The sequence below is a fragment of the Neurospora tetrasperma genome, assembly GCF_000213175.1.
Source record: "Neurospora tetrasperma FGSC 2508 unplaced genomic scaffold NEUTE1scaffold_6, whole genome shotgun sequence".
Classification (NCBI taxonomy): Eukaryota; Fungi; Ascomycota; class Sordariomycetes; order Sordariales; family Sordariaceae; genus Neurospora; species Neurospora tetrasperma.
This window is the reverse complement of record NW_009799104.1, coordinates 3,456,749-3,484,084: the sequence shown is the minus strand read 5'-3', so window position 1 is coordinate 3,484,084 and position 27,336 is coordinate 3,456,749. Positions and strand designations below refer to the sequence as shown.

Here is a 27,336-nt window from a genome sequence, read left to right as displayed (position 1 = left end):
CCACCAAGTCTCTCGCGCCTCAAAGGGTTGGAGCGACCGACACAAGAGGCAATGAAGCAAGCAAATAGAGAAAGCACAATTTGTTCGTAAGAAGGTTGAAATCAATCGATGATTGGCATTCTTCATAGAAATGAAACTCAAAGAAGCAAAAAAGGCAAAAAAAAAAAAAAAAAAAGAAATTAGAGCCTAACGGGATTCGAATGCGGGACGCACCACTTTCAAGGTGGACGTGAACAACTGGAAAGGAGTAGAAGAGCCTTATTTATTGCGTAACCGGAAGACGCCAGCTGTAAATTGCGGCTGCCAAACCTAACTTACTATCCCAACGGTGGTCATTTGGACCAAGCAGGCGCCGTTGTCGTCTCTAAGGGGTAAGTTACGTCGGACAGCCCCCGCATTCGTCGGAACCCTAGTAGCCCACGAGCAGCAGTAACGCTTGCGCACCACGCCGCTCGGCCACCGGCCCATGAAAGTTTGTGTTGCAAGTAACCACTCAACCTTTAACTTATAAACCAACCACACCATGGGCAATAGTAAGTAGACACCACCGTCTTATGCGTCACTTACTCTCTGTCTGCAATGCAAAGCTCACGCATGCATCAAACCCATCTATACACCACCACAACTTTGCACTCCTATTCCCCCTGTTTGACAGATGTCATCTGCTCAGTCCCTCTTCTTTCAACTTTGTCACAAACACGTTCAGCAAAAGTTAGCCGTCTCACAAACGGCCACCCATTCACTCAATACCGGCGTTGCTGGCACCAGTTTTCGCTAGAGGTATCTTAGCAGAGCTTTCGATTCTCAGCTATCTCTAGGTCGTTCCAGTCATACACATGTCTAGATCAACTATCATAGCATTACTCTTGGCCCAAGCCTAAAGGGTGTCTACAAGCCCACAAAGACTCAAACCACGATGAGCGAAAGCTATACAGTATATTCAGGCCAAGGTATCATGAACAATCAAGGCAATAACGACAAATCCAACCACTATCCCAACTTCCGAAATGCTGGAAAGGTCGTCCATCCAACGGTTTCTGCAGACATCATACCCCCTCTCCCTGTTTAGCGCCACGAGTTTCAACCAGATTCTGCCTTGTTCTCAATAACCAAACGAAACTGCTTCAAGATATCCACCTTGACATCCTCGCGCAGCTCCCTCTTGAGTCCCTCCTCCATCTCACCCAAGAGTTGAATGTCAACTTCTAGTTGAGTGAGGCCATCATCGCCAGGAACATCTAAAGCCGCCACCTCCTCTCCTGCTGCACTGACCTGTTCCTTCTCTGCAGCTGTCGTATCCTTTGTCGCACCTGAAGTGTCCTCTGCCGCACTTGCAATGTACGCTACTACAGGAATTGTGTCCGCCGCTGCAGCCATCTTCTTCACGGTGGCTACGGCCACTGTATCACCCGTGTAGCCCGACTCAGGGGACAGAAGGGTGGAAGTGGAGGCTAGACCGCCTGCAGCTTTTTCGCTCAGGGCTGAGCTTGGGAAAGGAGGATAGTCTCTACCAAGATGAGCATGGCGAGAGGGTTGACAATGCCTATTATGATGATGAAAGGACGAGGACATAGTTCGTCGGGTTTCTTCCTCTAGGTCCTGTTGAAGCGGTAGAAAGACAGCCGCAGGCATGGACGCAATGCTTCTTCTATTTCTGTCGACCGTGATAATATTACAGTGACGGGGATTTCTAAGGATCTGCTTTGCAGCCTTGTCGGCGGTATCGTTATCGACAACACCGGCGTGTCCAGGAACCCAGAATAGGTCGAGCTTTACGTCGAGACCGGGAATACAGCCAAGTTCATGCGACTGCTCGCAGACAAGTCGAATGGCCTTTCGATAAGTCTCCTGACGGAAGCCTTTTATGGCCGCACGTCCATCGATGTGTTCAAGTACTTGATTTCCATCCGTGAACACCTTCACCGTCGCCGCTCTGGTGTACTTTGAGGCCAGATGTGCAGCCCGCAGCTTTTCGCCAGCTACCTGGATAGCCTGTGCAATGGCGATAGCCTCCCCAATCATGTTGTCGATTATATGGGGCATATGCCACCCCATTACTACTTTTCTCCCATGGTCGAAATGTCCCGGACAGTGTTCGTTAAAGACGACGGCATATCCTCCGGGGAGCGCAGGTAAGTCTTTGTGGTCCACTGACGCATCGCAGAAGAGGACCAGCTGGATATGATATGGTGGAGACCAAACGGCAATCTCCCTTTCGACTGTGTCAATGACTTGTTGGCGGCGCCTGGGATTGTCATTGCGATTGGATACGTAGTGTAGGTTGCCCCGAAAGCCCGTCCGATCTGTACGTGGAGGCGCATCAGCATGAGGTTTGAAGGGATTGATATACCCCGATTTGATGCCCAAAAAGCTTCAGGTAAAACGAATAATCAAAGGAAGATGGGAAGTGTACACAACGAAGTTGCCCCTCGGACGAATTACTGCACAGGGCGTTGGTCGTTCGTGCCAATCATGGAAACATCGCATCCTTGGAAGCGGCCTTGGCAAGATCTTTCCAGGGAATGTGGTACTCACCAACGCGCTTAGTCCTTTTTGCCGGATCACCGCGGTCCTCACAGAGACCAGGGTCTTTGCCCCAAGCTCGTTTTTTGCTCTTTTCCATTTCGAGATGGGAGTAAAGGGAACAAGAACGTGTGAACGGTAAAAGAAGGCCTAACCTATACCGAAGCCAGCTTTCCGGTGACAGAAGCTTGGAGGGAAAATTTTAATCGATTCCAGGGTGTTTGCGGAAGTGATGCGACGGGAATTGTAGAGAAAGCGCGAGTCCCGCCAAGAACCTGGGGTTGCTTCAGATTCAAACGAGGGTGGTAAGTTGAGCAGTGGATCTTTCCACGAGTGCCAGTGATTGATGACTCGAAGCAGGAGCGAAGCCGTAGCGCAGCGACGAGGCGAAAATACGCTCCTTCCCTTCACCAGTCTTCTTGAGTGGAGGCTCGAAGAGGTATACCGGTTACGCGTCCAAGACAGTCACGATACCGGATGAAACGCGTGCAGATTGTCTCGCTGTTGCAGAAGGGAATCATTCAAGCATCCAACTTTGTAACAGTGGAAATGATGATTTCACAAGCTGGCAGATGTCTACATGGGGGCATTGGGGTTGAACCGCCATTCGATGATTTGAGTTCCATACCTACTCTTCACTCGAGTGAGGTGTTCTGGAGGATGAGCATGTCTTATCCGGTCATCATCTGTGATTGTGATTTTGACTGATGATTCCAACAACCAAATAACTGTATTCACGGCTTTGCCCTCGCATCTGAGGCACAAGAGGGTTCTCGCTGGGGCAAGAATGTTGAGCGAGATATCTGGTCATTCCATACTAAGGCTCCCCCTTGCCTTACACATGAACATATATCGACGGTTTCCCTTCTTTCCGTTTCGTGCTTTTTTGTCCTCCTTCCATCAACAACATCTTGAATCCTCGCTTGCCCTTATGATTACTCGTATTAACTTTGGCAAAGAGAAGTCGGGGCCCACCTGTTACGGATTCAGCCCATAGTTTCTTCGTTGGAACCAACAACTCCTGAAAGGAAGTACATCTCAAAGGCCATCGAAAAGGCTACGTAGGAGTAGGCTCCTTTTAAAATACTGCTTCTTATGTGATGGTCAATATTGGACTCTGTACTGGTTTTTGTTCAGTGCGAGAGGAGTTTATGTGTAGTACCAAAGACGTGTGCTTGCCTGATGAAGGTAAAGTTTGCTGTTTTTCTTGAAGAACAATTTCTTCTGGCTGACTTGAAGAACACCGCAGTACAGATGTGTCCTGATGGAACTTGGATAACTACCTACCTTAATAGGCTGAGATTTAGACCGAATTATGTCTGTTTACATTTGGCACATAGCTTAGCGCAAGGATCCATGGCTTTCTATGAAAGAGGGGGGTCGACAAGAGATCTGTTGTTTTTGAACCCTTTAAAGATTTGTTCAACATCCAAGGGTCGAGTGGGAGTACAAAGGTTAGTTGGTGGAGCCCCCACAAGTTTCAATACATACCGTAGCGGGAAAATATGCTAGGGGACAAGCCTTGTTAAGCTTACTACGGCTTTGAAGCCTTGTTGTTTTTACAGGCCCTATTGTTTTAACAAGCCCTGTTGAGCTGAGGGAGGCTCCTGATTGGTCGATTAATTTACAATTGAAATATCCCCTAAAGACGGCCACTAAAATCCCCCCCCGCCCCCCAAGGACATCACACTATATAATAAGAAAAGTCCAATCTTCATTTCAATCAATGGGCCAGTGGCTCAATGGTTCTTATTGTTGCTTTCTTTCTTGAGACTCTCAGTTCGATTCCAATTGGAGTCAGCTTTTTTTCGCGCGAAGAGTTTTACGCGGGCATCCGGACTTTGAAGTCAAAGTCCCACCCCCCCTCCCCCCCCTCCCCCCTCCCCCTCCCCTCCCTAAAAGACTACTATAATAACCACTAAATAAAGACCTCTATAATAGCCTCTAGAAGGTTATTATAGGGGTCTTTAGCTTTTGCTATCTTGTACTCAAATCCGACCAATCAGGAGCCTCCCTCAGCTCAACAGGGCTTATTAAGTCAACAGGCCTTATTATAGAAATTGGGCCTTAATATACAACAAGGCCTGTTGACTTTAACAAGCGCTGTTACGCTCCCTATATTCCCGCTGCGGTAAGGGGATCCGTACAATACGCAGAACCCCGGGCTACCAAAGCTCTTCTAGGTACCGTACTTACTCCTTTCAGGTTGGGTAGGTAGAGGTAATCTTCCATACGTTCCGTTCGTCGAACTTTGAAAGTGAATGGCACCGCGGCCGGTATGGGTGAGTGCAGTGCTTCGACAAGACACTTTATGGAACGAGCCGCCTGCCCCGCAGTCCCACACACGGCACCAAATCGCATTTCTTCACCACGCTTCGCCGATTCTACTACCCGACCGTATCAGTCGCGTTGTTTACCCACTTTCTCTCACAGCATAGTCTACGCCTGCGTCCCATTGAGTGTCTACTACCAAGCGTATTTGACTAGAGGAACCATTTCACGCAATCGCCAACCATCAATGCGCTTGCAATCACCATGGCAGACACCGAGCAGAGCAACAAGAGCGGAAACCCTGATTCAGACGTCAGCAAGCAAGGTCGCGCTGGCGATACCATGAAGTCAGGTAAGTAATTCTTCTTGATTTCGACACACCTGACAGCCCATTTGAGCGGCTCGCGCATTCAACTTTCAACTTGCTAACCCATCCTCTCCAACAAGGCTCCAAACCCACCAGCAAATTCAGCGGACAAATCTTCGGCCCAGGCATTTCCGACAAGGCGACGAAAGACAAAGCCATCTCCACGGCCGGTTACGCCCTACAAAAAGAGCTCCATCCCACCCCGAACCATATCTGGATGGCCTTCTTCACAGGTGCCTCCTGCACGAAAACAACCAATCCCACGGGCGCATACTCTGTCGTCTTCAACCAGGACAAGAAGCTGGCCAAAATGGCATGGTACATGAGCTCTTCCTCTGAAGTGGTCAACGAGAAGAGACTTGCCGGGCTGGCCATTGCGCAGGCACTCTACATCGCAAACAAGAGATTACGTGCCTTTCCCGACGATGAGGAGAGGCCAAAGAAGGCGACAGTGAAGGTGTTCACTTACTGCGTCGAGACACTCAAGAACATCGATGATTCGAGGGAAATTATCGAGGATGGAAGGGAGGCAACGCTTGAAGTCGTCAAATTGATCGAGGATCTGTCGTACAGCCTTTGCAACATCGTCGGCGCGCGCGTGAGGCTGTATCTCCAGTGGGTGCCAGCGGACTATGGGAAGATGGTGTGTGCTAGGGACTTTGCGAAATGTTGCCGAAGGAAATCAGGCAGGAAGAATATGTATTTTGTGGGAAACGAGAAGAGGGATGATGGGCTAATACCCGAGGGTGTCTCCGGCTTTATCGAACGAGATACTGCGGAAGAGGACCGGCACGATCTGATGGAGCAGCCAGGAAAGGCCGTGGCCATAGCAGAGACGTTAACTGCTTCGACAAAGAAAGAGGGTCAGTCGGGTGTTCACCAAGTGGCCATTCTAGGTGACCAAGAGATGGATGAGAGGAGGGCAATGGTCAGCGAAGAGGCCTCAAACGAGGAACAGGCCTCGATCAATCAACAAATCCTTGCTGATTGCTACCAGCAGCAAGTTTACTCTCTCCGCCAGCGAGGGAATAAGGACGTTACCAATTAACAGATATCGGGAGAGCGTGCGGATGGTTATGCCAATGGGCTATGCCAGTTGGTCCTGGACCATCTGTTGCCGCCTCCCCCTCGACATAATGGAGATCCATCTTGCATTGCGCCTCAAGCTCATTGGTTGCCAAACTTGTGTTGCTAGAGGAATCTGAAGAAAAACTTGTGAATGGTTCTGGTAGCATGTTGTTTTGTTTGAGCAATAGAGTTCAGTGTTGCTCTGGGTTGTACTTGTGGAGAGATGCCTTTATTGGCCCATATATCCATGATCTGGCTACACAGGGCCAGTCTACTCACATATGTTTACAGTAAATTGCCGCCAAATCACCCAACACTTGCTTCTTCCCAAGATTCTGTTCCGCATTTCGTGGGGAAATAGTCTTGCTCCACCGAAGCTGAATGGCGTCGGTACGTCGGTCACACCGCATCATCGGCAACAAAATCTTCCCGAACAATCTGGCGAATCAGATCTCACTCCCTTGTCTTAAATGGCAAGTGGAACCCGCAGATCGACATCAGCTCTTGGGAGGTAATGGACTCCATTGGAACGAGACCCGGCATCACAGCTGAAGATGGCACAGCGCCTAGTTCCCATAGGCTTCCGACTGGTGTCTCGGCTCCTAGTTTGTCTCAGATGCGTAATGTACGATAACTTTGAAAAGGCAAAGATGGAGTTGTACGGGGATAACGAACCACAGAGCTGACTTTCTGGTAGGCTATGTTGAGGATTGAAGACATATATGAACCACTTTCCCCTCATTACCGCTGCTACCGTGGAGGAGAAGACACTTTGTTGTACCTTCAAGATGCGTGTTCAATATTCCCAAGTTCAAATTGCACCCAAAGGAAGAGAAAAATATGAAACGACTCTTTTGACGAACACCAAAGACTCCAGCAACAACAATGCATTACATGAGCACCATCAACGCACCTACGACGTACCGTCAGCGAAGACAGATTCTCATCTTTCAAGATGTGCCTGGCTAGGTCAAACGATGGGTCGCCAAGAAACAATCCCAATCATTGCTACAGAAAAGTTGCATCCTTCAGTGAACGCACTCTGGCATCTCATTGAAGACAACCGTGAAGTTCGTTCACTCTTCACCCAGATGCTACAACAAATCCCCAATGGACCTCTTTACGACAAGAATCCAACCGGTGGTCCACAATTCCACAACTGGATGGGCCTTCTTTGCGCTTTCAACAACCAGCTCACACAAGGACCGGTATGGCTTTACGATACACCAGGCCAGCAGGGACTAATTGGCTTTCCTTTCAACGCCCTTTTGGTACGTTACCGTAATCTTACCTCCCCACCATTTTCTGGCTTCTCTCCTGTCGCCAATCGCATCTCTAACCCCGCCCAAACACAAAAGAACTGGTCCATGTCAACCCCAGCAGGCCTCCTCGCCTTCCACCGTCCCAACGTCAACGCCCACTTTCACGATATCCTCACCGCCTACGGCAAATTCCTCTCTTCCCCCGCCTCTGTTGCCGTTCTCAACTCCTCCGCGACCGGCTGGCTGAGCCCGACTGCCCTTGACGCCCTTGTGTCTACCGCCCATCTGCCTACCACTATCAACACTAACAGCTCCGACCGCGAGGCGAAGACAGACACCAGCGACGATCCCCGTCCCCAGTTCCACGACCTCTTTGTCTCTGACCCGCTCCACCCTACGTACGGCTTTTCGTCCTGGGACGCCTTCTTCACGCGCCATTTCCGGCCGGGTATCCGGCCCATCGCTTCCCCCTTCGATGACGGGATCATGGTCAACGCTTGCGAATCCACGCCCATAGCGCTAGAGCGTGGAGTCAAGCTGCATGATGAGTTCTGGGTTAAGGGGCAGCCGTATAGCTTGGTTACCATTCTCGGGGCTTTGCAGACCAACGAGGAGGGAGAAGAGTCAGGGGATGACTTGGACATGAAGAAGGAGGAGAAAGAGAGGAAGAAGGAGAAAGAGAAAGCGAAAAAGAAAGAGCTAGAACAAGCAATGCGCTTCGAAGGCGGAACCATCTACCAGGGCTTCCTGGGGGCACTAAGTTACCACCGCTGGCATGCGCCTGTTTCTGGAGTAGTGGAGAAGGTGAAAAAAATACAAGGGACTTACTTTGCTGGATGTCCTGGATTAGCCTCCCGCGAATATTTACATGATGGAGAGGAACGAAAACTCGATCCTTCAGCGCCGGATCGAAGTCAGAGGTATCTCTGCCAGGTAGGCACCAGGGCTTTGGTGTACATACGGGCGAGAGATAGGAGGCTGGGGACGGTGGTGTTTGTGGCGGTGGGCATGGCAGAGGTGAGTAGTTGTGAGGTTACAGTCAAGGAGGGGGATATGGTCGAAAAGGGGGAGGAGATTGGTATGGTGAGTTCCCGGAGTTCTTTGTTGCCGAAGTCGCGAGTATTCATGTTGACATGGGTACTAATGATGTTTGATTGCTTGATATAGTTTCACTATGGCGGCTCGACGCACTGTCTTATTTTCGAGCCGGGTGTCCGGTTGAAGTTCACAGATGCAGCAGAGAAGGTTGAGGGCAAGAGACGGGGTCATAATTTGCCGGTGAATGGATACTTGGCGGAGGTTTTGTCTGAATGATGATGCCCCTGCATGACGATGCAGAAACGGATTATGTACAGCATAGATACTATCGGGCATGTGGAAACGCAAAAGACTTCGAATGCGAAGAATTCTTTCAGAAGTATCAGGTATGTACATGAAGTTTTTCCCTCCAGTACAGTCTTTCTTGTTCCTGTCTTGTCTCCAACCAACTACTTGACTTTCCAAATCCACCACTCAACACTCCATGAACCTGGTTCGCCTCCCTGAATCCCCGCCCATCATCATACGGCTACAAACCCCATCAACATAATTCAACTTCTCCAAGCGCAGTTCAATTAACGCTTTTATCCCCTCGACATCCCTCCGCAATCCCTCCGCGCACATCTGCGTACCAGTCATCTTCACATTCTGACTCCAGATCTTGATCGCAGACAGACACCCGCCACAAATAGCCAGCAAATCATTACATGCCTTCCTCAACATACAAATCTCCGGCGCCATCTCCTTTACAACCTGTGCGAAATCCTCCATTGGTGTTCCCTCAATCCTTACCCCCAGCTCATGTATCTCCTCATCCAAATGGCTCTCACACAGCTGAAGAAGCACAGTGAACACACTCATTGGGTTTTCTCCAAGCTGTTCAGCATGCTTACCCAGCGCCACTCCCAAATCGGAATCCATAATCACATTCTTCTTCTCCTTCTTCTCCTTCTTCTTCTCGTCCTCACCTTTCCCGGCAGAGATGGGGAAAAGCCCCCTATACGAAACAATCCCCACCATTCTATTCGCCTCCTTCCTTTCCCACCCTAGTGCCACTTTCGGGATAAACCGCCCCATGAAAATGACATAACAACCAGATATGGACGTCCAGCGGAAGGCAAGCTCGATGCTTGAATCTGATGATGGTGATTCAGAGAAGAAGTAATCGGTTAGTGATCCGGTCTTGCCGATGACTCTCTCTGTCTGCTCTTCTTTGAGATTCAGGGCCTTTATGGTAGATTGTATGACGTCTTCGGGCGCGGCGAAGCCGGGTTCCTGTGGGCTGTTGCGGGATTCGAGAAGGATGAGCGATTTGGAGGGTTGGGAGAGGATGTTTATCATGCTCTCGATCCAGAGGGCAGGTGTGAGGTAAGAGGGGTTGGGAGTTATGGTTTGGATGCGGTAGCGGGAGGGAATGGTGGTGGTGTCGGGGTCGTTGGGGCCGCCGGAGTGGATGTGTAGGTCGGGGTCCAGGGTGGTGGGGGTGAAGGTCAGGCCGCGGGGGACCCAGTCGAAGGTGGCGTTGAAGGGCATGGTTTTGGTGGGTGGGTGAGATGGGTAGTTGGTTGGCTTTGTTGGGTATGGTGCTCTTTTTTTCGGTTACTTTTGCCTTTGATCGCTTGAGGTATGGATGTTGATTAGTGAGTGGCTTTGAAAGGGTGAAGATGTAGAGGTCATGGTGAGGGTGTGAAGGTCTTTATACAGTAGCTCCATTACCTACCTACTTGATAGCGTTATACGTGTGTCTTTGTGTTTGAGTTGCTTCTATAGAAATCTACCTATGTTTACCTCAATCACCAGCAAAACTGATGCATCACAAACTGCTGTTGCTTCCCCTCGTCATCACAGACACTTCCAGTTGAGTCCACAGCAAGCATAATGGACAAACCAATTCCAGGCTCTACTGTATTTGTCCCGGACCATAATACTAGAGTAGTTCTTCTTTTCTCCCTTGCTTGCCATCCTTTTGGCTCTCAAGCAGATATCAGGCTTGCGTAGGTAGTGTCAACGTCGGCTCATAAGAGACTGAGAGAAACAAGTCAAACGGTTCGGGTTTTAATGTCCGGGAATGCGGACGGGGAAGCTTCAGACACATCAAACATGCCCCTGCGTTTCCTTCAATTGCGCAATCAATCATCGCATCACGGAAATCTGAGTCTTTGGGAGTATGCATTGTTTGTTTAGCCATTGTATTCGCTAACCTAGACACAAGAGAGTAACTGAGCAATCTACTGAGTGTCCAGCCCGTTTTGTCTATGCTACGCTTATTGAAGCTCATTTCTGTTCCCTCAATAATATCCAGTTTTAACAGGTTCCATAGTCCTTCTTATCGCCACCTTCCTTTAATCTCCTGGTTACATGAACACCAAGATGAGAAGCCTTGTCACCCCAGTCAATGTCTCGCGATGCGTCATCTTTTTCCTTATGCCCTCTCCTCACTTAGCGACTTTTATTCAACAACATGAGTTGCTTCAACGCAGCCATGCTCTTCGTGGACTGAATGTGTATGTTCTCGAGGTAATGGATCCTGTTGAGTTGAAACTTCAGTCGGGAGTGTATTCTCTCGATGCCGTCGCGCAGAGACCTCAAATTTCCCAGGCGATTATCACCGACGTGCTTGGACGAGAGGGAAGCCTTGAAAGCGGTGACGAACCCAGAACAGATCTCCATGAGGTTACGGCAGGAGTTTCTCAGTGTGAAGATTGAAGTGGTGAGATCTCTGTGTCGAGTGTGGAGCCCGGGAGAGCCAGAAGATTTTGCCTCTTGAGAAGATAGAAGGCTTTGTATCTCCTCGACCTTCTCAGCCTGCTGCTGAATGGATCTCTCAAGATGTTTTTCGCACTGGTTCAGCATCATGACAACCAATCTTAACGGTGAGCCTTCCCAGCAGCCAAAAAGGTCTTCTCCGCTCTTCATCACATCGCCGTTCCACATGGGTGTAAGAACGCCCCGATGAGAAAAGACTCCGCGGAACTGAGAAATGGGCTCGTTAATGCCACCATAGCGGAGAGTATTGACAGAGAACATTGAGCCAAGAAGGATAAAATAAGATCCAGGCGCTGACGACCATCTGAACCCGATATGCAACCTTTGGGCCTCTTCGAAGAATGAAAATTTTGGAAAAGACCCAGGCTTCTGAATTTCGTCAAAAAGTTTTCTGGGGATCTTCCACGTGTTCATGATTCTCCCCAATATTTCCTTTGGAGCTGAGAAGCCTGGAACAACAGGACCAGCAGACTCGATGCAAAGAGTCGTGGGGGGTCCATATCCCCAAAGATTTTTGTCGTCCAGCTTGTCAAGAAATGCAACTTGGAGATGGGCTTTCAAGTCTTCATTGTTCTCCTGTACAGGTATTTTACCAAAACAGTTCTTAAGAGGAGCATCAGAATGTAAGGTATTTACGGCTATCCTCCGTTCCGTATGTAACCAAATGCGTAAATGATGTTGGTTATCTGAGAATTGAAGCCCATTCGGCAACCAGTCTGTTTCGGCGCTAAAGATCATGGTGAAAAACGAAAGAGATCAGCCCCTAGTTAAGTTGTGCTACTCTGGGAAATCAGTTCTGATATCTGGGTGCTTAATCCTTGAGCCCAAGAAAAGACCGGGCTTCCGGGGCTTTTTATACCGCTCTCAATTGAACAACACAGCTGACACAAACCAACATTGATTGTAGCAGAATAGAATGTGATTTGGTTTCCTTTTGAGGCAGGACTTCCTGCGCCGCCATCAGGTGAGAAGGATGATACAAAGATGATCCAGATCAAACTGGCTTGGCATCTTTTCCACACTGCTTGAACATGAAGACTTTCATGTCTGCCGAAAGTGTAAAGGTATGAGACAAACTATCGCTCTGCCTAAACTCCAACCGTAAGTGCGGCTATAAGACAACGAGACCTTCATCCTCATCTTTCCACATCTGGAGCCTCGAGTTTGGCAACACCAAAGTCTGCAATCAGCCAGTCCTTGCAGGCTAGAACAGGAAACTGTGGACAAACCTACACTGCCAAACCCAAACTCTGACGACTTTGTGTCTTCAACAACCAGAGCACGTCAACAGCTCAGGCCTCTGCATCATCGACCATGTCTCCTGACAGCTACTGCTTGCTTGAAAGTATCATCGGTGCAACAGTACCAGAAAGACATAAACGGAGGAGATTGACAGCACTTGCTCCTTCTTTCTCACTCATCAACACAACCAAACAGCATATTCACACTTGTCAATCAACATCACGGTTTCCCTGAGAAAAGAACTCCAACTTCCAACATGCCTGAGTTTGTCTCCAATCTGCCTCTTTTCTCTGCTCTCCCGGTTTACTTCCAGTCAATGACCGTCACTTGACCTCTTTCAACAACATCTCTCTCCTCCTAATATCTTCCCAATAACCAACCCCCTTCCAATGTGCCTTTGCGGACCAACCACTTATCACCTTTTATAGCAACGACACAAAATACGATAACAAGAGTGGTTCTACCACTTCTACCAGCTACGTGACCGCTGGCTCTTCGTACTCCACCTCAGAAGCAACCCGCAACTCGTCGTCCTCGTCCAGTTACACTAGTTCCTCCCCATATCAGAGCAACGCTGAAAGGGAAAATACCACTCCGGCTGCCACGTCCCTGTCGTCTGTCTTGGACTCTTCCAGTTCCACCACTACTACTTCCAACACCACTTCCAAGTAAGTGTCGTGATAGCGTGGCTCAAGGTGAATTTGTGACGACGATGTCCAGAGGGAAGTGAGCTTTCAGGTTGTGATATGCGTTGCTGTTGGATTTGGAGTGATGAGAGGGTTTGATGTTGGGCTTAAGTCTGGAAGTTTCCGGGTTCGTCAGCTGTTGACAGAAGTTGCGAGTCTCGCTGGTCGAAAGTCAGGGTGGTTGATCTCCATAAAGCTCTGTGGTTCGAACTGTCCGGCAATGTACATCAACAGGGTTGCGCAGCTCTTGCTGGGGATGGGTGTTGCGGTAGGTTGACAGGTCCGAAGCAGCTGGAATAGAAGAACGGAGCGTTGCCTTCTTCACTCGATCGACCGTTGTCCGTATATGCTTCTTCCCTGTGCATGCCTTCCAGTGTGCTCTTCGCCTTCAGTTTCATTTTGGACATGTACTATTAGTACGGTGTAGTGCCGAAGTGTTCTCCCTTTGGTCATCCTCATCCTCACTCGAGAGACTCGAAGCCGGCTCGGGCCTTCCTCCTTTCCAAAACGGACAACCTTTGACTTGAACTTCTAGTGAGAGGCTGTGGCGGATCCGCTGGCGTTGTGCTTACACCGCTGGCCGCTGGCACCGACAAAACATTCAACTCGATATCGCTTCCAGTGAAAGAGAGGTGCAAAGGTGAGGGCGTTTCGGTCTTTCGCGGCGACGGACAGGTTTTTTCGGAGTTCTTTACAGCATCACGAGATTGCTGCTTAACCGGGCGACTCAACGCTCGTGAACTTCGTTGAAAAGGAAGGTTGAAATTCGATGCGAGATGCGGAGTCGACCGACCGGTTCCTCTTCCGCGCCGTGGGCCAACGCAGCCAAACATCGGTGCCAGGACAGGGAGGTTGCCGCATGTGATACCCGCTGACAATTCAACAAATGTCCAGAGACTGATGCCGATACTGCTGGCTGAATGAGGGTGAAATCATTAGCTACATAGCCTCTCAAAGGCTGGGATAGGAGGAAAACAAGAGGACTAACGCATCGTAACATCATCTTTGGGGTGGTTTTGCAACATGGCCGCCCATCGCGCAAAGCTGGTAGCGATGCAAAGAAGACCGAGGAGAAAGACGCAGCAGAGGCCGAGCTTCGTCCTTCTGTTCACCCCTAGTCTGACCAAAATCGGGATTGGCATGATATAGATGACAATGTCGCACAAGGTCGAGATGATCCCCGTGGTCAGTGGGACAACAAACTTTGACTCGCCAAAGCACTGCTTGTCGGCTCGCGGACAGGCGGCGATCTCCTGGAGGAACGCAATGAAGAATCCGGTAAACGAGTTGATGAAGGTTATGCCGAAGACTGTCCACACGAACTTGGTGGAGATCCTTCCCTTGAAAAGGTTCATGTTGAAAAATAGGATGGATGCCTTGACGCAAAAGACACCCCAATTTTGAAACATCAACATGGCAGAATTGGTTCGGGGAAGCCAAAGCTTGTCGTGGTCTGTCGTGAATGCCTCCTCACCCAATCCGACAGTCAGTCCATGTAGTATGGCTGCAATGACGCCCCAGCTCCAAAGCAATCCAGCGAGCATAAACCAGTCATCGCGCCGCCAGACCTTGACCGTTCTTCGCCTCGCCCAAAATCGGAAGCCGGTCGAAAGGGACGAGGTCACGAAGCCGACAACGATGGCTGCAAAAAGACCGTCCTGCTTGTAGTTGTGCATAGTCAGGCCTGACTGAGCGTTCATGGTTGGTGCTAGTCGAGTCTTCGGTTGAGAGTCGAGAAAATAATGATTGCGCGTGCGATCATCGACGGCGAGTGTCGCTGACGTATCCCGGCTGTCCTCCACTACAAATCGTGCGCTCCGATGAAGGAAATGAAGGCACTCAAGAATGGAGAAGAGGAAAAGAATACAAGTAATGGGAAAAAAAAAAAAAAAAAGCTTTGCGTCGGACAGTCAAGGAAGGAGCGCACAAGCAGGTTCTCATCCGACGTAACTGCCGCCCTTCACTCCGACAGCTTGCCCCACCATGATTGGGATAGCGGTGAATGGACTTTTGCGGACGGAAAGGAACTGTCCATCTGAAAAGGTTTTGGGTGGGTCTTCAATGCGAGGTTCAGAAAGCGCATTGAACCACCCTTCGAGTGCTGAAGTGGAAAGAAAAGAAAAGGAGAGATTTGAGTGTGAAATACAATGAATTGAAAGAGCCCGAGGTGCCTGTTCCTTTTTCATGCCTTTCTCGGTCATATCAGTTGCTGCTTCATCTTCCAGCTCGGTGTAATGTTGCCTCTTTGGAACTCCTCCATACTCCAGAGACGCCCTAAAACGCACTGAGATTCATCAGAAGAGCATACCCATTGCCCTGTTGAGTATGTTGTAGAGTATGTATCAGCTGTGCTGCCCAACGAAGCGCATCATCGTAGACTTGAACGTTGAAACCGACACACATACGCTTCCCCTGTGGGCTCCTGGTTTCTGCTTCGCGTAACTGACCTCTTGGTCAAGTGATGATTGTACCGAAGGTGTGCTGGTCCAGCCACATGGCTGAGGCCTTCCAAGCCGGCTACAAGGTGGCGTCGAGAAGCTCGAAGCAGTGTGCAGCCGATGTGTAGAGTAGCTAGAGGACCCTTATGGGTTCGGTGCTGAATGGCGACAAGCCGGGTTCGAAGAAAACTCCTTTCGACCTTTCGGCCCTTTGTTTGAGAACGAGAGCAGGTCAAGCTCGCGTGATTACCCTCCTAGATTTTGTCGCTACTGCCACCCATTAACGGGGAACAGCGCCTTTTCGAATCTTTCTGGTGACCATCCTTGTGGCGCTCACACAACCCAATACAGAGTTGGAGTTGAGTCTCCATCTTCGCAGGTCAGAAGCCCTTGGTCGAGTACCTCGCAAGGGTATTGAAGCTGTGTCCAGTGTCAAGCTCAATACCCGAGTCCTTGATAAAGAGCTCTCCATTGTACTCCCCTCACGATTAAACGCTGGTTGACGTCAATGGCGCCAATTCATACCCCTCTAAGGGATTGCCCATCTCCACCAACTTCTTCGTCAAATTGTGCATGATGGGGTGGTCCAGCGCGGCAACTGCGCTGCGAATGAGGGGCGAGCTCATCGTGGTGAGGAAGCTACAATTGCTCGTCAAGATTCTGGCAGTTGCCAGCTACTGCTTCGCATTTGGGACAGAGTAATTGGAGAAAGTACACAACAAGCACTATGGTACCTGCCCATAATGTTAGGACGTCCAACCAAACCCCCGGCAGACCCAAACAATATCCTGACAGCAGCACACACTGAATCCACGTTTCATACACCAAAGCTTTAGGCACCCTTGACAACTGAAAGATCTGAGACACTCGTCACATGCCTATTATTGAACTGGAAAGACATGATCCCGACATACAGGCCTGTTTTCTCTACACAGAGGACAAAGAACTCGAGAATAACTATTTCAGGTGGGCGGCTGGCCGTTACCAGTCTCGCCAGGATTGTGGTTGTCCCACTGCCAAATCCACTGGTTTGCGCCATGATCCCATAGCCACTGACCCGCTTGGTGCCCGTGGGCTCTCTGCCAGTCCTGCCAGCGACCTAGCTGCTCCCAGTAGCCCGCATACTGGTCGTAGTATGTCTGGACCTGGTTGTACCATTCCTGCTGATTCGGTTGTTGTGAAGCTGGCTGCTGGGTGTGTGGATCAGTTTGTTGGGGTGGCTGACCAGCTTGGTTCTCTTCAACTCCAGTCTGTTGTGGTTGCAGGACCTCATGATTCTGGGCCTCAGGGACCTCTGCCCACTCTTCTTGCTCGCGCTCTCGCCATCGCAGAAGTCTTTCCTCTTTGTATCGCCTTGCCGCTTTCACCTCCTCGTAAACGCCATCCGCTCCATTCTACTGAACGTATGTTTCGTTTATGAAGAGAAACGGCTTCTTATCCAGGCAGCACTTGCGGGACAGCTTGTCCGCTACCTGGTGGAGGGGGAATGAGGCATCGTGGCCAGGTATCCAGTGAACCACTAAGTCCACCTTCAATTTGCACCCTGGTCCACGAAACTTCTCCCTCAACCCCTCCGAGAAAGTGATGATGGCGTGACCGGTGTGCTTCATTTTCTTAGGGAACTTTCCCGCCTTCATAGCTTTCAGGACCGTCTGTGAGTCTGAAAAGATCTTCACTGAAACTTCCACAGGGTCTCGAGCACCGGCTGTACTAATGTGCCTGGTAGCAACATGTTCCTCCAAAATGGTAAGCTCTTCGATTGCTTCCCTAAGAGATTGAGCAATGGAGAGTCCTTCGCACGTATGGCTGTCTTTGGTGCGGATGGCTGTCCATCCTTTTGCGACAGGTCGATCGTCGCTTGAGGTATTTGGCCCGAGCGAAAAGCCATTGTAGACTATGGCATAGCCTCCGTTGTGTGTTGGTCGGTCGAAGGAGCCGTCCACAAAGATGCACAGTTGTTTTTTCTGTGCTGTCGACACAAATTCCAGCGCATCTATGGCCTCGCTTACGGCCGCGTTGATGTTGTGTGCGATTCTCACTGCTCCGCGAAAGTAGTAGGGTGCTGTTTCAAAAGCATTGTCAGCTTGACTTCGTGAATTGAGTTCGAAAGAAAGTTTATCGCGGAGGGAACACGTCGTAACAACCGCTTTTGAGACAGTACTTACAACCCTTCTTTCTGCGCTTTAGAGCATTGCTCCCTTGCGAGGCGTGCCCAAATGCTGGGACTACCTCGTCGCGGACCCTACTCCTTTCACTTTCGTTAGACATCACGTAATTCGGTGCGGTGGTTCTCTACGCGTTTCCTGGCATCGAGTAAGAACGACTGTTGGCTTGGTCGCACTGTGAGGTGTCTGGTGGTCGCTAAGAGAAATAATGGATCGGGAGGAAAAGCAGAAAAGATGGTAAGAAATGAGGGGCTTCTCAGAAGTTGGCGAGACCAGAGAATTTCGGACCTCGGAACCGCGCGTCCCGGTTGTGCGTCCTGCTGGCAAAAGCGGGGTCACAAATGCGGTGACGGGAAGGGAGTTGGAACAAAAAGTGAAGGGCAGGACTCACCGCATTGTCTCCCGTCATCTTGAGGAAGGTTTTTGACCACGTGCTCCCGGACGAGGTCGACTTTGACTCGCTTACTTGGAGGACCGCGTTTCGACTTGGTTGATGGAATGAGTCCCCGATTTCTCCATATAAAAGACCTCGTGTCTTAAACCGCACTGGTTTCGTACTTTATTCTGTTCATATAGTCCTTTCGAACAAGGCATTCTGTATCTAAACCTACTGTTCCACCACTGTTCTCGTTGTCGCCTCTTTCAACGCACGCATGCCCTATACGCTCGCGCCTGCTCTTGGATGCCCAAGTCCCAGCCAACATGCCGACCGCCAACTGTTTGCTCAAGGCTGCCCTGTGGCAGAAGCTCATTCTGGCCTTCATTTGGGTCATCCCATTCTCGTGGAACATGATCTTTGTTTTTTGGCTGTTCTCTCACCTTTCCATTTTCAAGCGTCCAAAGTTGATGATTTTATGAGTAGAGACAAATTAACTGAAGGTCCTGGGAGGCATGCATTTTATACGTGATGATAAACCCGCAGAACTTCTGCTTGACAACAACAGCAATGTGTCATCGACAAAGACCAGTCATCGGCAGTCAAGGCCGTGACACATACTGCGTAATACCGAATCGTTAATGAAACATCCATTCGCTCATCCATGTTAATTTTCAGACTTATTCACAGTATCTTGGTCAGGTTTGGATCAAAGACGTTGAAGTGGAACCCGATAGTTCGGATTATGGTAGGGCTGATGCCAAAGAGGGAAAGTGGCGCTTCTAGGTCATGGTGGGGTGATGGGGTAGTGGGGTTTGGTGGGGGTAATGGGGGGAATTCAGTTTGTCCCTTGACTTTCGTTGGTCCACTTCCAACAACATCACAAAAAAGAAGGAGAAATATGGCTGTGTTCGGTAGCACCCTTAACGTCTTTATACTATTTTTGCGCTTCCGCACAATATGGAGGTTAGAAGCAACTATAAGTCCAGGAAACTGAATCTAGTATGAACCTCTTATTACTACTTGTTTGAGGTTAGCTACAGTGTCAGTGGTCGGATGCATAGCGCAGGGTACTTTAGAATTCTGGTCAGGTTATAGAGCCAGACAGTCACTAAACGATCAACAACATCCAATAAGGTTCCACAGGGCGTGTGGCTCAGTTGGTAGAGCGTTCGCTTAGCATGTTTCTGATCATGCGAAAGGTCCTGGGTTCGATTCCCAGCTCGTCCAAAACTTTTGCCATTTTCCTACATCTTGTCCTCACTGTCTCTCCTATTTTTTTTGTTCCTTATCCGTGACTGAAAGTTCATGAAGACCTGCGCGCTCAGTGCCATGTTTCTGCTTTGAGATCGTTCGGTCACGGAAATGTCTTCACAGATGTTGGCGCACGCCGCACAAACCACCCGACTGGTTGCCCCTGGTCCGATGCCGTTCTGCACAGTCCCGCGCGCAGGGAATCCCTGTGCCTGGCACGCTGCGTTTATCCACTTTTAACGTCCTTTCTTCTTTTCACTCCCAACTCGCCAACTTCACCAATCGACCACTTGTAAGTCTTTATTGTCGCTCTCTCATTCAAAGGGACGAACACCGCTTCCATAAAGCAAGATCGAACCCCTTCAGATGCGTTCCCGTAAATCGCACGATTACCTGTAGCGTAGGTAGGTAAGGTCAGTTTCACTTGGACTTGCGGACTCAAGTCAAAAGCGCAGCTGAGCACGAAAACAAACAGTTTGCTTCTTCAGGGAAGGGCATGTGTAAGTGAAAAGTTTTGCCTCAAAACAGAATCCAAGAACAAATCCCCCCGTTTTCCCTGCTATCTTCACGACTTCCAACCTTCCAAGATCCGAGCTTCAGCCCACGCACGACCCACACCTCCTTCCTGCATCCATGAACCAAGACTCACTCCCAACTTCCACCCCCTCGGTATCATCACTAAACATTAACAGTAGACCCCACAGGCCCAAACCGAATGTTCGAGTAAACAACCTTGGAATTAGCATACTGACTCTCCACCTCCGCCGGCACCCCCGAGCTCTGCGAGCAATCACCACGCGCAGCACCCGGCTGGCCCTCCTTCTCAGGCGGGTAGACGGAATCCAGCCAAAGCATGTTGGCGTAGTGGTCGTCCCAGATGGACATGACGAGCACCATGGGCATGCGCAGCGCGCTGTTAAGCTGGGCGAAGCCGCCGACCTCTGCGAAGCGGTCGCGGTCGCCAAACGCCTGGAACTGCGCGCTGCAGAACTCGGGCGTGATGTTGGCGTTGTCGGATGGGATGCCGTCCCATTTGGGACCGGGGATCTCAATCTTTTGTCCGTTTTGGACAAAGAATTGGCTGAGTTTGTTTTCTTCGAAGCGGGAGACGACGCTGTTGGGTGGAAGAGGCGGGTTGTGTTAGTGAGGTGGGGATATAAGGGGGAGGGAAGCTATAAAGGGGAAGGAACGTACGTAAACTTCTTGCTGGTGTCGACGGTCTTGCCCTTGCCGTAGAAATCGGTATTACCCATGCGGTACGGGTTGTAGTCGCACCCGTTGGCGTCGCAGAGGCCGGCGAAGCGATCCTCGGAGTAGGTGCCGCCGCAGTTGTCCCTCTCGCAAACGTGGTACTTGTTCGTCTTGCACGCGTGCGGCGTGAAGGCGAACGAATGTGCGTTGGACTCCCTGTCTCCGTTTGACAACGGTTAATAACAATCCAAAAACATTTCCAGTAGTAGGTACCCTTGATGAAGAAGAACTCACCAAACGTCAATTTCAGCGCAGCAACCACCATAAGGACCGACACCGGCGTTGGCATCGTTCGTGGACGGAGTCCAACCTTCAATGTTGGCCTTTCCACCGACGAACTTGAGATCGCGAGCGCATTGAGCGTCGCAGTACTAACAAACCCGTTAGCGCCAATCTTCACCCCCAGGATGTGGTCCACAAGTACTTACACCAGTACCGTACTTGGCACCAGCCTTGTTGCTAGAGTAGCTAGCCATACCACCATCCTCCTCCATAGCCACAAAGTACAGAGCAGCGTTCAAGCCGCACTCAATAGTAGACAGGTCAACATCGAAGGCAAACTCGTTGTTCATAAGTGTGAACATCTGGTACTTGGACGCGCCATTCATGAGATAGAAACGCGAGCCGATGTTGGTGCCGTATTCGTGCTTGGTGACGAACTTGAGGGTGAGGGCATCGCCGCTGGTCGAAGCGCCGTAGGTAGTTCCGTAGTTGGCTCCATCAAGCTGGCACTTGGACGCGCAGTCAGTGGCGCTGCTGCAGGCACTGGTCCACTTGTTGCCGTCGTAACAGTTCTTGCCGCTGGAGTCATGAAGCCAGCGCCAGTTGGAGTCAATGACGACCTCGGCGTTGACGGTGTTGCAGTTGGCCTTGCCGGTACACTTCTTCCATGACAGCTTGGGGTGCGTCTCCGTCGTCTGCTTGCCGACTTGCTGGGAGGTGGTAAGCCCAAGAAGGGGTAAAGCCGCAACGAGGTATTCGAAATAGGCCTTCATGATGATGACCTGGGGAGAACAGTAGTAGTGTGGACGTCGGCAAGAAGGTGAATGGCGTGACTGATAGATCTGGATCCCAATCGTGGGTGTGTGTTCCCTCATTTATACGTTTTCCTTGCTTGAGAGACTCGCCACTCCATTCGGCCCCGACCGTAAGTCTGTGATAGTTGAGGCATGCCAGATCTGGAAACATGCTCAACACTGAATGGAACCGTTATCCGAGTTCCCATATAATGACATATCCGAAACTGGCTGGCCAATCAACCTTCCATAAGTTAATTGAGATCAACCTATGCACATCCAAGGGATAGCCTGGCTCGGTAGTCGTCCGCAATAGATTATTCTGGGGAATCTGGGGAAAACTTCGTGGTATACATCCCGTCTGTACCCCAGAAGTGGGAAAATGGGATGGCTAATTGGCGTGACTGTCGCATGTATCTCGTTGTTACTATCCTGAAGGCGAGATGTTAACCAAGATACAAAGCCTAGCATGACCTTCAGAGCAAAGCCCCTAGTTGACCTCTGCGTCAATTTTACCGTCGCCCAGCCTTTCCTCGTCGTCTTCCAACGTTTCATATCGATATGAATAGTGCCTGAGTTCTCGGCCGGACTTTGGTCGTTGACTAATGCCAATGATGGCAGGTGATGAAGCAGTGGTCGAAGATTCGTGATGGGCAGCATCAAACCGCAAGGCAATTAGGATGGCAATTAATCGCCCCTCATCGGGATCCTTCCACCGACGGCTTCATACGAGCCAATAATGCCGTAGTCGTCTCATTGGCGGGCTTCGAGCACATTAGGTGATCGTTTTCCGTCGTTGTGATGGTGATTGGGATAAAATGTTTCTGGGCAGAGTTGCGCACATTGACTGGATATTGAGGTATAGATGCGATCTTCAGGGAATACTACTCCACATGGTTCTGGGTCATGAGCAGGTGGGCGGAAGATATTAAGAACCAAAAAATGTGAGGGCGAGCCGCCGTATTTATCCCGGGTATTTGAAATTGCGGAGGTGGCACTTCCGGCCGGGACTGGGCGGCTGGCCGCCAAGAGTGCTGATGGCTTGATGCTGCAACAGTGATCCTCGTGACTCGTAAGACGATGCTAAAAACAAGCCATATCGCGGCGTCACGGGGATGGACGCCCGCATATATTGTATATCCCTCCCCGCTCCTTCGTTCTTGATCTCCCCAAAGTTCTGCGTTTGAGGCCCTCGCTGGGAAACCCGACGATTTCGTAAACCAGAGCAGCGATGTATCGATGTCTCTCCATATTCAAATGCTTTATACCAAACTCAGGCAGATGGGCTTTTGAAATTCCAGCTGAGAGTGTGTATGTACAAAGAATTGGCGTTGAGCAGAGGCGTGTCAGTGGGAGAAGCATCGCTTGGACAGCGTAAATCGGACATGACAATTGAGAGCTGTGAATGACAATGTGCAAGCCAACTTCCTGTGAACTCGCTTGTTTGGGTTTGTTAGTATTTTTGGGGAGTGACAGTAGCCTGCTCGAAAGGTTGTGGCCTTGCCCTGTATCAGGTTCGCCTTGGTGAGGACTCTGATCCATGTGAACAGAGCTGGAAAAATTGTGGTGAGACTTTTGTTCCTGAAGACAACGCCCAATGATGCTGTGCTTAGCCCAATTGCAATCGCATTGTCCGAGCAGATGCACACAAGCCCGTCGGTATCCACCATTCAGGGGTTTGTTTACACTACCTGACTGCTAACCACCACCATATGGTCGCCTGCATGGTTTCATAGAACACAAGGACTTGAATCCACTCAACAATCAGGGGCACCCCCTTTTTTTTTTTTTACCAACACCAGGGTCTTGGCGATGTGCAGTCTCGCACACAAGCACAAGTGTACCGCAGTGAGACCAAATGACGGTTGCACAATAACCCGAACCCCGAAAACCTCCAATTCGGGTGTTCAGTAACATAAGCGCTAACCTTGAGCTTATACTAATCTGGGCGAAGAGGCGTGCTAAACGACAGGGGTGCCACCCTGCATACCGAGATCAGGAGTGTCAGGTTCCGATCAATACTGCAACCCAAGGTCTCCCAAAGCGTGCTCGTGGCGCACGAGTCGAAATGCTGAAAATACTGGTGCCTGATCGCGGGCTATTTCCGCGGTTGAGGCTCTTCGGGATTGGACGAATGAGTAAGGTGATAAAGAACCCTGAGTAAGGGAACCCGGTATCGTCAGCGGCGATCGGCTGCTATCGAGTCCTGTGTCATATCCACTGTAGACCGCACTAATTCCCCAGCTCGCCCAGGAAGACCAAGATAATCTTCCAGTGTGGAGGTGATGGGACGTTCGATTACTCAGTCCATACCGTGGGGCTGGGATATGCGGAAGACATTGGCCTATCACCGAATACAAGGTTGAGCCTCCTTCCAGAATGGGCTTTGGTCTTCGACAAGGATGTCGGTATTGCATCGGATGTATGGCGTTCGCAATGTGATTGTCCAACATGGGACGAAACAGTCGGTGTGGTGCCGATTTCGCATAAGACCTGTCAAGTCCCATTGTACTTTAACTGATGAGCCTAAAAGTCCAGAGAGGAGGAATGCCACTCTCTGCTTCCACGACACCACAGCTCTGAGATGATGGTGATCCAGAAATTTGTGGCCGCTGTGGCTCTCTTTGGAAGCAGTGCAGTTGCCTCTCCGTTGCTGGACGTCTCCGCTTCAGTCTCCTTGAACTGGACCAGCGTTCATAGTGTTTCCGACGGACCGACCAAGTTCTGGTACTCCAGTATCGACCACAGCACTCCCGTTGTGCGCGGCTTTGCTCCCGACCTTGACGGAGATGTCAACTACGCCGTCTTCAAGGCGGTGAAGTCCGGCGATGGGGCGAGTATCCAAACGGCGATCAACTCGGGGACCAACGGTGCAAAGAGACACGGTCTTTGGTTTGCTTCCCAGCCACGAGTAAGCACCTCATTTGCCTCACATGCGAGCATGGAAGAACGCTGACAGAAGGGCTTTATAGGTTGTGTACATACCGCCGGGAACATATGAGATCTCCGAGACCATCTTCATGAACACTGACACAATTCTGATGGGCGACGCAACAGACGTAAGGACGATGGCCTCTCCCATGCAAGCGGAAGTGAGCTGATACTGATCGCGTTGTGAACTCCTAGCCACCCGTCATCAAGGCATCTTCGAATTTCTCCGGCAACCAAACGTTGATCTCTGGCCAAGACCCCGCAACTGGTATCTCCGGGGAGCTATCGTTTGCTGTCTCCTTGAAGAACTTGATCCTCGACACTACCAATATCCCAGGAGACCAAGCCTTCACAGCCCTCTGGTGGGGTGTTGCTCAAGGAGCTCAGTTGCAGAATGTCAAGATCCGTATGGCGCCTGCCATCGGTGGTGAGGGACACAGTGGTATCCGTCTCGGTCGTGGCTCGACTCTCGGAATTTCGGATGTTCGTATCGAATACGGGCAAAACGGTATCTGGTACAACGGCCATCAGCAAGCTGTCTTCAAGAGCATCTACTTCTTCCAAAATGCTGTGGGAATGTTCATTGACGGTGGCGCCACGATCAGCATCGTCAACCCGACCTTTGACGGCTGTGGCTTGGGCGTTTACCACGTCGCCGGCAACCCTTGGATTGGTCTAATCGATGCCACTTCCATCAACTCCGGTACGACACTGAAGACGACAGACTGGCCAAACTACTTGGTCGAGAACCTTCGTGTCATCGACGGAAAAAGCGAAAACGCGGTCGAAGGACCTGGTGACTTCGTTCTGGCAGCCAAACCGTACATAGCTCAGCTCTCGTACGCCAACACTGTTGGCCATGATCCCATCTACGGCCCCATTGAAGCAGCGCAGTTGAACCGTCCATCATCGCTGGCCCCTGGACCTGATGGGCGTTATGCGTACCTTCCAGCACCCAACGATGCCGAGCTCAGCGTCCGAGACTTTCTCAACGTCAAAGATCCTCTTCAGAACGGAGGCCACCTCGTCTTCGGCGACAACACCCGAGACGAGTCCTCCACTCTCAACGCCATCCTTGGTCTCGCCGCTCGTCAGAACAAGATCGCTTACTTTCCCTTCGGCAAGTACCGCGTCGACTCGACCCTTTTCGTTCCCTCCGGCTCCCGTATTGTCGGCGAAGCGTGGGCCACCATCACGGGATATGGCCCCTTCTTCACAGACAGCGCTCATCCCCAACCAATCATCAAGGTCGGTAATCCCGGCGATGTGGGCACCGCTCACATCCAAGATATGCGTTTCACTGTATCGGACGTGCTTCCCGGAGCCATCATCCTGCAGTTCAACCTCGCCGGTGCGCAGCCAGGGGACGTGGCAATTTGGAATTCGCTTGTCACAGTCGGAGGAACGCGGGGTGCGAAGGCGTTAACGGACAAGTGCGTCAATCCGGAGACAGACGAGCCGTGCAAGGCCGCTTTCTTGGGTATCCATCTCGCTTCGACGTCATCCGTGTATCTCGAGAACGTATGGAACTGGGTAGCCGACCACATCGCCGAAGAACCGATATCGCCGGGCGGGAGCAACATTGCCGGAAAGGGCGGGGTGCTCGTCGAAGCGACCAAGGGGACCTGGCTGCACGCGCTTGGCTCGGAGCACTGGTGGCTGTACCAGCTCAATCTGCGAAAGGCGTCGAACGTGTTAGTGACGATGTTGCAAAGCGAGACGAACTATGACCAGGGAGATAACGCGGTGCAGGTGGTGCCGCATCCGTGGACGCCGGACGTGGAGGGATGGGGTGATCCGGACTTTGGCTGGTGCGCTGGGCAGGAAAACGAGAAGAGGTGTCGGATGGGGTTTGCGAACTACATCAATGGCGGAAGCGACATTCGGACCTACGCGAGTGCTTCGTGGGCGTTCTTCAGCGGGCCGGGATATCAAGGGTGCGCTGGGCAGTATCAGTGCCAGCGGTATATGCATTGGGTGGAGGAGACGCCGGCCAATTTGCAGGCGTTTGGGTTGTGCTCGAAGGATACGTGGGCGACGTTGAGGTTGGAGAATGGAACCGAAATTGTCACGAACGAGGGGTTCACCGGGTCATGGTCTGGGTCGGGAGGCGATGTCGGCAGGTACACTCCGGAGGCATCGTGAAAGAGACCGACAGAACATGTTGAGGATAGCAAACACCCCAAATAATTCAGTATTTGACGTATACTATTAGTATATGACATGCCTTTCAACGAAAAATAAATACATGTTCAGTAACGAAATATGGGCAATTGAGCTTCTTGTAGGCGTCGTGCACGTTCGTCCCAGGCATATTGTCGTTTTCTTACGGCCTTTTCAGTGGAATGAAGGGCCCTTCAATGCTGGCTGCTGTGATAAGCAGCAGTACCCGTACAGCGTGGTATAGGCCCACTACAGGCTTAATGCACTAACAGTGCGAAGGTCGCTTCGGCCCCCCGCCCTGTGGCCAAAGAAATGGAATGGACTCAGTCCATGTATGGACTGCATATTTTCAGCAAGTCCTATGCACTTCAAAATGCAAGTGGTGGTTCCAGACATACAGTAATGCTTTGAATGAGAGGGGTGGTATAAACTGATACAAAAGTACAAACAGGACTCAAACAACAAACATGCAAGCTGGACTGTCTATAAACCTAGTCCGGGTATCTCATGAACAGAAAG

The 27,336-nt window shown here is 50.6% G+C and overlaps 10 protein-coding genes across 10 annotated transcripts; 4 read left to right on the top strand and 6 right to left on the bottom strand.

Moving 5' to 3' along the window:
* Positions 1–1,080: 1,080 nt before the first annotated feature.
* On the bottom strand, positions 1,081–2,623 carry NEUTE1DRAFT_141109 (uncharacterized protein; the record flags this gene model as incomplete). The annotated part of the gene is made up of 2 exons (XM_009856434.1): positions 1,081–2,303; positions 2,536–2,623. 2 exons carry the CDS (start codon positions 2,621–2,623, stop codon positions 1,081–1,083), a joined length of 1,311 nt encoding a protein of 436 aa, XP_009854736.1.
* A 2,435-nt stretch (positions 2,624–5,058) lies between these two features.
* Positions 5,059–6,209, top strand: NEUTE1DRAFT_141108 (uncharacterized protein; the record flags this gene model as incomplete). Its single annotated transcript, XM_009856433.1, has 2 exons — positions 5,059–5,146; positions 5,242–6,209. 2 exons carry the CDS (start codon positions 5,059–5,061, stop codon positions 6,207–6,209), a joined length of 1,056 nt encoding a protein of 351 aa, XP_009854735.1.
* Positions 6,210–7,206: 997 nt separating this feature from the next.
* NEUTE1DRAFT_49582 (uncharacterized protein) lies at positions 7,207–8,805 on the top strand (the record flags this gene model as incomplete). The annotated part of the gene is made up of 5 exons (XM_009855570.1): positions 7,207–7,500; positions 7,588–7,761; positions 7,816–8,070; positions 8,167–8,574; positions 8,659–8,805. The coding sequence occupies 5 exons, from the start codon at positions 7,207–7,209 to the stop codon at positions 8,803–8,805; spliced, it is 1,278 nt and encodes a 425-aa protein (XP_009853872.1).
* Positions 8,806–9,003: 198 nt separating this feature from the next.
* On the bottom strand, positions 9,004–10,062 carry NEUTE1DRAFT_141106 (uncharacterized protein; the record flags this gene model as incomplete). Its single annotated transcript, XM_009856432.1, has 1 exon — positions 9,004–10,062. The coding sequence occupies one exon, from the start codon at positions 10,060–10,062 to the stop codon at positions 9,004–9,006; it is 1,059 nt and encodes a 352-aa protein (XP_009854734.1).
* A 906-nt stretch (positions 10,063–10,968) lies between these two features.
* Positions 10,969–11,709, bottom strand: NEUTE1DRAFT_104244 (uncharacterized protein; the record flags this gene model as incomplete). The annotated part of the gene is made up of 1 exon (XM_009856431.1): positions 10,969–11,709. The coding sequence occupies one exon, from the start codon at positions 11,707–11,709 to the stop codon at positions 10,969–10,971; it is 741 nt and encodes a 246-aa protein (XP_009854733.1).
* A 2,045-nt stretch (positions 11,710–13,754) lies between these two features.
* Positions 13,755–14,923, bottom strand: NEUTE1DRAFT_104243 (uncharacterized protein; the record flags this gene model as incomplete). Its single annotated transcript, XM_009856430.1, has 3 exons — positions 13,755–13,912; positions 14,017–14,139; positions 14,212–14,923. 3 exons carry the CDS (start codon positions 14,921–14,923, stop codon positions 13,755–13,757), a joined length of 993 nt encoding a protein of 330 aa, XP_009854732.1.
* Positions 14,924–16,623: 1,700 nt separating this feature from the next.
* Positions 16,624–17,929, bottom strand: NEUTE1DRAFT_104242 (uncharacterized protein; the record flags this gene model as incomplete). The annotated part of the gene is made up of 3 exons (XM_009856429.1): positions 16,624–17,055; positions 17,134–17,723; positions 17,827–17,929. 3 exons carry the CDS (start codon positions 17,927–17,929, stop codon positions 16,624–16,626), a joined length of 1,125 nt encoding a protein of 374 aa, XP_009854731.1.
* A 599-nt stretch (positions 17,930–18,528) lies between these two features.
* On the top strand, positions 18,529–18,988 carry NEUTE1DRAFT_50053 (uncharacterized protein; the record flags this gene model as incomplete). Its single annotated transcript, XM_009855595.1, has 2 exons — positions 18,529–18,594; positions 18,893–18,988. The coding sequence occupies 2 exons, from the start codon at positions 18,529–18,531 to the stop codon at positions 18,986–18,988; spliced, it is 162 nt and encodes a 53-aa protein (XP_009853897.1).
* Positions 18,989–20,026: 1,038 nt separating this feature from the next.
* On the bottom strand, positions 20,027–21,708 carry NEUTE1DRAFT_69765 (uncharacterized protein; the record flags this gene model as incomplete). Its single annotated transcript, XM_009856428.1, has 4 exons — positions 20,027–20,570; positions 20,651–20,863; positions 20,942–21,078; positions 21,136–21,708. The coding sequence occupies 4 exons, from the start codon at positions 21,700–21,702 to the stop codon at positions 20,135–20,137; spliced, it is 1,353 nt and encodes a 450-aa protein (XP_009854730.1).
* A 2,599-nt stretch (positions 21,709–24,307) lies between these two features.
* On the top strand, positions 24,308–26,799 carry NEUTE1DRAFT_49160 (uncharacterized protein; the record flags this gene model as incomplete). Its single annotated transcript, XM_009855550.1, has 3 exons — positions 24,308–24,634; positions 24,696–24,815; positions 24,850–26,799. The coding sequence occupies 3 exons, from the start codon at positions 24,308–24,310 to the stop codon at positions 26,797–26,799; spliced, it is 2,397 nt and encodes a 798-aa protein (XP_009853852.1).
* Between the last annotated feature and the right edge of the window lie 537 nt (positions 26,800–27,336).